The 10,000-nt window shown below is 41.3% G+C and overlaps 1 protein-coding gene across 1 annotated transcript in view; it reads left to right on the top strand.

Annotated features, from left to right (window-relative positions):
- LOC127932611 (copine-8-like) overlaps window positions 1-10,000 on the top strand; it is a 472,696-nt gene that overhangs the window by 431,332 nt on the left and 31,364 nt on the right. The window contains exons 15-17 of the mRNA XM_052528628.1: window positions 3,239-3,285; window positions 3,935-4,116; window positions 9,893-10,000. The exon at window positions 9,893-10,000 is cut by the window's right edge and continues 20 nt beyond it. Of these exons, the coding sequence (XP_052384588.1) occupies window positions 3,239-3,285; window positions 3,935-4,116; window positions 9,893-10,000 (337 nt within the window). The remainder of the gene's footprint in view (window positions 1-3,238; window positions 3,286-3,934; window positions 4,117-9,892) is intronic.

Here is a 10,000-nt window from a genome sequence, read left to right as displayed (position 1 = left end):
GAAGATCTTGAGTGGTCTGTGTATCTTAATGTGTAGGTGTGTGTGTGTGTCTAGAAGATCTTGAGTGTTCTGTGTATCTTAATGTGTAGGTGTGTGTGTCTAGAAGATCTTGAGTGGTCTGTGTATCTTAATGTGTAGGTGTGTGTGTCTAGAAGATCTTGAGTGTTCTGTGTATCTTAATGTGTAGGTGTGTGTGTCTAGAAGATCTTGAGTGTCCTGTGTATCTTAATGTGTAGGTGTGTGTGTCTAGAAGATCTTGAGTGTCCTGTGTATCTTAATGTGTAGGTGTGTGTGTGTGTGTCTAGAAGATCTTGAGTGGTCTGTGTATCTTAATGTGTAGGTGTGTGTGTGTGTCTAGAAGATCTTGAGTGGTCTGTGTATCTTAATGTGTAGGTGTGTGTGTCTAGAAGATCTTGAGTGGTCTGTGTATCTTAATGTGTAGGTGTGTGTGTCTAGAAGATCTTGAGTGGTCTGTGTATCTTAATGTGTAGGTGTGTGTGTCTAGAAGATCTTGAGTGGTCTGTGTATCTTAATGTGTAGTGTGTGTGTGTCTAGAAGATCTTGAGTGTTCTGTGTATCTTAATGTGTGTGTGTGTGTGTGTGTCTAGAAGATCTTGAGTGTTCTGTGTATCTTAATGTGTAGGTGGTGTGTGTGTCTAGAAGATCTTGAGTGGTCTGTGTAGAAGATCTTAAGTGTCTGTGTATCTTAATGTGTAGGTGTGTGTGTCTAGAAGATCTTGAGTGTCTGTGTATCTTAATGTGTAGGTGTGTGTGTGTGTGTCTAGAAGATCTTGAGTGGTCTGTGTATCTTAATGTGTAGGTGTGTGTGTGTGTCTAGAAGATCTTGAGTGTTCTGTGTATCTTAATGTGTAGGTGTGTGTGTCTAGAAGATCTTGAGTGGTCTGTGTATCTTAATGTGTAGGTGGGTGTGTCTAGAAGATCTTGAGTGTTCTGTGTATCTTAATGTGTAGGTGTGTGTGTGTGTCTAGAAGATCTTGAGTGTTCTGTGTATCTTAATGTGTAGGTGTGTGTGTGTGTCTAGAAGATCTTGAGTGTCCTGTGTATCTTAATGTGTAGGTGTGTGTCTAGAAGATCTTGAGTGGTCTTTGTATCTTAATGTGTAGGTGTGTGTGTCTAGAAGATCTTGAGTGTTCTGTGTATCTTAATGTGTAGGTGTGTGTGTGTGTCTAGAAGATCTTGAGTGTCCTGTGTATCTTAATGTGTAGGTGTGTGTGTCTAGAAGATCTTGAGTGTTCTGTGTATCTTAATGTGTAGGTGTGTCTGTGTGTCTAGAAGATCTTGAGTGTTCTGTGTATCTTAATGTGTAGGTGTGTGTGTCTAGAAGATCTTGAGTGGTCTGTGTATCTTAATGTGTAGGTGTGTGTGTCTAGAAGATCTTGAGTGTCCTGTGTATCTTAATGTGTAGGTGTGTGTGTCTAGAAGATCTTGAGTGTCCTGTGTATCTTAATGTGTAGGTGTGTGTGTGTCTAGAAGATCTTGAGTGTCCTGTGTATCTTAATGTGTAGGTGTGTGTGTGTCCTAGAAGATCTTGAGTGTCCTGTGTATCTTAATGTGTAGGTGTGTGTGTCTAGAAGATCTTGAGTGGTCTGTGTATCTTAATGTGTAGGTGTGTGTGTCTAGAAGATCTTGAGTGTTCTGTGTATCTTAATGTGTAGGTGTGTGTGTGTGTGTGTGTGTGTGTGTGTGTGTGTCTAGAAGATCTTGAGTGTTCTGTGTATCTTAATGTGTAGGTGTGTGTCTAGAAGATCTTGAGTGGTCTTTGTATCTTAATGTGTAGGTGTGTGTGTCTAGAAGATCTTGAGTGTCCTGTGTATCTTAATGTGTAGGTGTGTGTGTCTAGAAGATCCTGAGTGGTCTGTGTATCTTAATGTGTAGGTGTGTGTGTCTAGAAGATCTTGAGTGTTCTGTGTATCTTAATGTGTAGGTGTGTGTGTCTAGAAGATCCTGAGTGGTCTGTGTATCTTAATGTGTAGGTGTGTGTGTCTAGAAGATCTTGAGTGTTCTGTGTATCTTAATGTGTAGGTGTGTGTGTCTAGAAGATCTTGAGTGTTCTGTGTATCTTAATGTGTAGGTGTGTGTTTCTAGAAGATCTTGAGTGTTCTGTGTATCTTAATGTGTAGGTGTGTGTGTCTAGAAGATCTTGAGTGTTCTGTGTATCTTAATGTGTAGGTGTGTGTGTCTAGAAGATCTTGAGTGTTCTGTGTATCTTAATGTGTAGGTGTGTGTGTGTCTAGAAGATCTTGAGTGTCCTGTGTATCTTAATGTGTAGGTGTGTGTGTCTAGAAGATCTTGAGTGTTCTGTGTATCTTAATGTGTAGGTGTGTGTGTCTAGAAGATCTTGAGTGTTCTGTGTATCTTAATGTGTAGGTGTGTGTGTCTAGAAGATCTTGAGTGTTCTGTGTATCTTAATGTGTAGGTGTGTGTGTCTAGAAGATCTTGAGTGTTCTGTGTATCTTAATGTGTAGGTGTGTGTGTCTAGAAGATCTTGAGTGTTCTTTGTATCTTAATGTGTAGGTGTGTGTGTCTAGAAGATCTTGAGTGTTCTGTGTATCTTAATGTGTAGGTGTGTGTGTCTAGAAGATCTTGAGTGGTCTGTGTATCTTAATGTGTAGGTGTGTGTGTCTAGAAGATCTTGAGTGTTCTGTGTATCTTAATGTGTAGGTGTGTGTGTCTAGAAGATCTTGAGTGGTCTGTGTATCTTAATGTGTAGGTGTGTGTGTCTAGAAGATCTTGAGTGTTCTGTGTATCTTAATGTGTAGGTGTGTGTGTGTGTGTCTAGAAGATCTTGAGTGTTCTGTGTATCTTAATGTGTAGGTGTGTGTGTGTGTCTAGAAGATCTTGAGTGTCCTGTGTATCTTAATGTGTAGGTGTGTGTGTCTAGAAGATCTTGAGTGGTCTGTGTATCTTAATGTGTAGGTGTGTGTGTCTAGAAGATCTTGAGTGTCCTGTGTATCTTAATGTGTAGGTGTGTGTGTCTAGAAGATCTTGAGTGGTCTGTGTATCTTAATGTGTAGGTGTGTGTGCCTAGAAGATCTTGAGTGTCCTGTGTATCTTAATTTGTAGGTGTGTGTGTCTAGAAGATCTTGAGTGTCCTGTGTATCTTAATGTGTAGGTGTGTGTGTCTAGAAGATCTTGAGTGTCCTGTGTATCTTAATGTGTAGGTGTGTAATGGAGTTTGACTTGTTGTTGTAACATTCACTCTCCATCCCCAATTCAGGACCCAAATAAATTTCACTGTGGCCATTGATTTCACCGCGTCTAATGGTGAGTGATTATAAAACCTGTGTACATGTGAGGGCCAGAATGAATGGTGATGCTCTTACAGAGAGAGAGAGAGAGAGAGAGAGAGAGAGAGAGAGAGAGAGAGAGAGAGAGAGAGAGAGAGAGAGAGATACACACTCAAAACCTGTGAGAGTCTCCTTCTGGCGGATGGTCAATACCACCATGCTGTGGTAGTGGTAGTGTCAGAGCCCAAGTGGCGCCCCATTCCCCTATCTCTCTGGTCAAAAGTAGTTCACTATGAAGGGAATATGGTGCCATTTGGAATGGAGAACCAAGATGGCAGACATCAGGACTTCCCACAGGCTAAAAGCCCACACTTAATTCTAATCACTCCACTTAATGTAGTTAGTTTATTCTTCGAGCCTCTAGAAGTGTATTTCTGTTTCCTACCATTCCATTGTGTGATGGGGTTGGTGAGAGCAGGCAATAGTTCATCTCTGAGGGGTTGAAGAGTAGAAGAGTTCTGAATCGTTGTTGTTTTGAGCTGCGTTATGGTTAGGGGTTAGGGGTTAGGGTTGTACTGGGATGTGGACATGAAGTTAATGTTAGTTGAAGCTAAATTCCAGACCCCCTTCCTCACCAATGGACAACGTGATCATATATTGACCTCTGCCCTTTGCGCCCTCCCTAGGTAACCCATCCCAGTCCACCTCTCTCCACTACATGAACCCGTACCAGATGAATGCCTACGCCATGGCCCTGAAGGCTGTAGGGGAGATCATCCAGGACTATGACAGTGATAAGATGTTCCCTGCTCTGGGGTTCGGAGCCAAGCTGCCCCCTGATGGACAGGTCTCACACGAGTTCCCTCTGGTGAGTCAAACACAGAGCTCTTTCTGGTCGCTTGGCACTGAACTGAAATGGACTTAACTGGACCGAACTGAACTGAACTGAATTGAACTGGACTGAACTGGACTGAACTGAAATAGACTGGACTGGACTGGATTGAACTGGACTGAACTGAAATAGACTGGACTGGACTGGATTGAACTGGACTGAACTGAAATAGACTGGACTGGACTGGATTGAACTGGACTGAACTGAAATAGACTGGACTGGACTGGATTGAACTGGACTGAACTGAAATAGACTGGACTGGACTGGATTGAACTGGACTGAACTGAAATTGACTGGACTGGACTGGATTGAACTGGACTGAACTGAAATAGACTGGACTGGACTGGATTGAACTGGACTGAACTGAAATAGACTGGACTGGACTGGATTGAACTGGACTGAACTGAAATAGACTGGACTGGACTGGATTGAACTGGACTGAACTGAAATAGACTGGACTGGACTGGATTGAACTGGACTGAACTGAAATAGACTGGACTGGACTGGATTGAACTGGACTGAACTGAAATAGACTGGACTGGACTGGATTAAACTGGACTGAACTGAAATAGACTGGACTGGACTGGATTGAACTGGACTGAACTGAAATAGACTGTACTGGACTGGATTGAACTGAAATGGACTGGACTGGAATAAACTGGACTAAATTGAAATGGACTGAACTGGACTGGACTAAACTGAAATGGACTGAGCTGAAATGGACTTTAATAAATGGATCACTAGTCACTTTAAATAATGCCCCTTTAATAATGTTTACATATCTTACATTACTCATCTCATATGTATATACTGTATTTTATACCATCTACTGCATCTTGCCTATATCGCTCAACCATATATTTATATGTACATATTCTTACTCCATCCCTTTAGATTTGTGTGTATTAGGTAGTTGTTGAGGAAATGCTAGATTACTTGTTAGATATTACTGCACTGTCGGAACTAGAAACACAAGCATTTCGTTACACTCGCATTGGGGCGGCAGCGTAGCCTAGTGGTTGGAGAGTTGGACTAGTAACCGGAAGGTTGCGAGTTCACACCCGCGCTGACAAGGTACAAATCTGTCGTTCTGCCCCTGAACAGGCAGTTAACCCACTGTTCCCAGGCTGTCATTGAAAATAAGAATCTGTTCTTAACTGACTTGCCTGGTTAAATAAAGGTAAAATAAAAATTAAATAAAAATTAACATCTGCTAACCATGTGTATGTGACCAATAACATCTGCTGACCATGTGTATGTGACCAATAACATCTGCTGACCATGTGTATGTGACCAATAACATCTGCTGACCATGTGTATGTGACCAATAACATCTGCTGACCATGTGTATGTGACCAATAACATCTGCTGACCATGTGTATGTGACCAATAACATCTGCTGACCATGTGTATGTGACCAATAACATCTGCTGACCATGTGTATGTGACCAATAACATCTGCTGACCATGTGTATGTGACCAATAACATTTTATTTGATATGATCTTTACTTACCACATTCAGCTAATGATGTCCACTCCAGAAAGAAGATATTGATTGACTAAATACAAGAGATTAGACCATGTTGATTGTTTCTCCTCTCTGGAACGACAACATAGAGAGTGCCTACTGTAATGGTGTAGATTAGGGATGGGCAACGTTGTTTTTATAAAAAAGAAATGTAGGAACTCAGTTGGGGTCTCAACTTACTTTTAAGAGTTCAAATACACCAGATGCCATTTCAAAATGTGGTTGTGCAGCAGCAGGTTTTCTCTTGATATGTAAGTCCCTGGGAGTCATTCAATTAGCCCATGTCGGGTAAAATGTGTTAGATTGGTAAGTTAGTCCTAGCAGCCAGCTATCTAAACCTGTAGTAATCACGGTCAAATTACCTTCACTCTCACTCAGATATCATATTAAAAACTGCAAACATTTCTCCCCACTCTATGACAAAATGTGTAGAATTCAGTGGAGGCTCCTCGGCGGAGGCGCTAGCACTGCTAGCTAGCGTTGCAGTGCATAAAATGTGGTGATTAGTTCACTCAAAGAGAGACAAAGACATTAGTTAAACAGATTTGAACAAATTAATTTCTTCAAAAATGAAGGAGAAGCAAGAGAGAGCTAGAGAGATACTTATTCTGAACAAAAATATGAACGCAACAGGTAACAATCTTAAATATCTTACTGAGTTTATATTTGTATTTATTAAGGATCCCCATTAGCTGTTGACAAGTCAGCAGCTACTCTTCCTGGGGCCCAAACACATTAAGGCACTTACATCACACATAAAACAAAAGATAAAACAGTAGATCATATAACATTATTACACCACTACACATCTACAGTACAAAATGTACCATACCACCATACTACATTATTTCAATGTACGTGTGTTTAGAGTGCTAGCGTTTGTGTACGTATGCGCGTGTCTGTACCTGTGTGTGTCTCGTCACAGTCCCTGCTGTTCCATAAGGTGTATTTGTATTCGTTTTTAAATCTGATTCTACTGCTGCATCAGTTACCTGATGTGGAATAGTCATGGTACCGTGCACCCCCCATAGTCTGTCCTGGACTTGGGGACTGTGAAGAGACCTCTGGTGGCACCTCTTGTGGGGTATGCATTGGTGTCTGAGCTGTGTGTTAGTAGTTTAAACAGACAGCTCGGTGCATTCAGCTTGTCAACACTTTTTACAAATACAAGTAGTGATGAAGTCAACCTCTCCTCCACTTTGAGCCAGGAGAGATTGACATGAATATTATTAATATTAGCTCCCTGTGTACATTTGAGTTCCAGCCGTGCTGCCCTGTTCTAAGCCAATTATCATTTTCCCAAGTCCATTTTTGTGGCACCTGACCACACGACTGAACAGTAGTCAACCCACTGTTCCTAGGCCGTCATTGTAAATAAGTATTTGTTCTTAACTGACTTGCCTAGTTAAATAAAGGTTACATTAAAATTAAAACAATTGAAAAAAAAAAATAATAATCATCAGGCCCTAATTTATGGATTTCACATGACAGGGAATGCATTTAAAAAAAATCCCAGATACCTTAAAATAAATGGGCCTCACAATAGGCTTCAGGGTCTTATCACGGTATTTCTGTGCATTCAAATTGCCATCGATAAAATGCAATTGTATTGGTTGTCCATAGTTTATGCATTTATTGGTTGTCCATAGTTTATGCATTTATACCATAACCCCACCGCCACCATGGGGCACTCTGTTTACAATGTTGACATCAGCAAACCACTCGCCCACATGACACCATACACATGGTCTGCGGTTGTGAGACTGGATAGACGTACTGCCAAACTCTCTAAAACGATGTTGGAGGTGGCTTATGGTAGAGTAATTAAACTTCAATTATCTGGCAACAGCTCTGGTGGACATTCCTGCAGTCAGCTTGCCAATTGCACACTCCCTCAAAACTTGAGACGTCTGGAGCATTGTGTTGTGTGACAAAACTGCACATTTTAGAGTTGCCTTTTATTGTCCCCGGCACAAGGTGCACCTGTGTACTGATCATGCCGTTAAATCAGCTTCTTGATATGCCACACCTGTCAGGCGGAGGGATTTGCTCACCAACAGGGATGTAAACAGAGAAATACATGTGCACATGGAACATTTCCGCTCATGAAACATGGGATAGACACTTTCCATGTTGCGTTTATCATTTTGTTCTGTGTTGCTCGCCAGTTTAGCTCACTCACCCAGCTCAAACAGAGAGGGATGCTATGGTACCTAGCTGGCTGTGGCTATCTTACAATGAAACTTTTTATATTTACAATGACAGCCTACCCCGGTAAAACCCAGACGACGCTGGGCCAATTGTGCGTTGCCCTATGGGACTCCCAATCACGGCCAGATGTGATGCAGACTGGATTTGAACCAGGGACTGTAGTGACTCCTCTTGCACTGAGATGCAGTTCCTTAGACCGCTGCGCCACTCGGGAGCTTGTTGCACAGCAACAGATGGAGAAAATCTACACCAGTCGAGTAATTCAGTTCAACAATAATCTTCATTTTAATTTGACGTCACAAACAACAAGAGGGCTTAATTGGAGTTCATTATTTCTGAACCAAGGCCCATATAAAATAACTTATCTTGCTGAGGTAGGCTAAGTGGCTTAATAGCATCTTTCACTAGAAAAGAAAATGACCTAATAGAAGTGTTTTATTTTTTATTAGACCTACTTACAACTGCAACTGGCCAAGAATGTAGTATCCTACATAAAACAATCATTTAAAGAAAAAATGGCGATGTTTGTATGTGAATGTTTGTGTCGTGATAGCCTGTTCCTCTAACAAGGGCTCTCTATGGTCAGGACGTGACGGTTATTATCTTGGCCAGGTCGCAATTGTAAATTGTAAATGAGAACTTGTTCTCTTCTTGCCTACCTGGTTAAATAAAGGTGAAATAACAGAACAAACAGAAAATACTGCCAGCTTGAGACCTAAATATCCCTGGAGAGGCACTCACAATAATGATAGTATTTACTAAATACAGTCAAATAAGGCCACTAAGTTACTCAATCAATAGGAGAGGATGTACATCCCCTCAGACGGGTTTGATTTTTCACAGAAGTCAATCGAGGCAGTCCTCTGACTTATGTGAAAGCCGGTTCCTAGTTTATAGAGGGAAATCAGGACTTGCACGTACGTGTGTAAGTCGATCCAAACACTGTTAGCACACAAAAAGCATGTTTCTTTACAGTGCTTTATTCCTCAGAGCCACCCAACACACATACAAGGACTCGGCACCCTGTGATTTGGCTCGATGTCTGTTATTCAATCAGCTCAGTTTGAATTGCTGCATCAAACCACTCCAGCTTCCTAGTAAAGGCTGCAAGTTTTTCCACCATGTCCACAACTGTTTTCCTTCTTCCTTGTAACTGCATATTTAACCAGTTTAAGTGACAGAATATGCCAGCCCTAAAAAAACTGTGTGTAGCTTGCAGCTATAACTCTTCAATGCTTCTGCGTCTGGCCTCTGGGACTGGAAGGCCACTTTGAAGGTACTATGCTCAGATTCATAATGTCGCGTGAGATTGAATTCTTTGTAAACAGCAACATTTTCATTGCAAATAAGACACACTAGCTTGGCATTGGGAAAAGATGGTAAGATGAATGCATATCTCTCTGTACATTCTTCCCTGAAACTTCAATTTTCATTATCCAACTTTCTTTTGATATGTTTTGAGATCGACATTTTCTGTTGCTATCAAGCGAATTGTTCTGAAGGAATGTTGACGTTAAAGTAGTGTAGTCTACAGTAGGCTACGTAGACCTGTTTTTACCCACCAATCAACGCATTGAGAAATAGACAAAATAATAAATTATTGAATAGAGACATTTGTGATTGTATGAGCGTAATCAGATCAAAATGATTATGTTCTTATCACTGAATTTATTATGTACTAATCGGATTTGTTAAACATGTTGCTCAATTTGTACTTTAGGTCAATTAACTGTGCCAATATTATATTCTAATTATGTTCTGGCCTACTGACTATTAGCTCAGAGAAAATGTGGACTGAGACCAAACCTCATTGATAAACCCTGCTCTAAAACATAATTTTGTGCTCTCTTCTGTCAAGAGGGTGGCTGTTAAAATGTCACTTAGAGCCCCCTTAAGGCTAGGGTCGGCTCAGACTGCATGTGTGGGCATGGATGTGACCAGCGAGCCACTGCAGCCCCCACCTCCTTCCCTATTATGAATCAACTCCACTGTTGATTGTTTCTCCTCTCCAGAACGGTAACATAGAGAACCCTTACTGTAATGGTATAGACGGCATCCTGGAGGCCTACCACGAGAGTCTGAAGACTGTTCAGCTCTACGGACCAACCAACTTCGCCCCT

The sequence above is a fragment of the Oncorhynchus keta genome, chromosome 10 (genome assembly GCF_023373465.1).
Source record: "Oncorhynchus keta strain PuntledgeMale-10-30-2019 chromosome 10, Oket_V2, whole genome shotgun sequence".
NCBI lineage: Eukaryota > Metazoa > Chordata > Actinopteri > Salmoniformes > Salmonidae > Oncorhynchus > Oncorhynchus keta.
Note: the sequence above shows the minus strand (reverse complement) of the source record. Positions and strands in the feature narration are given on the sequence as shown.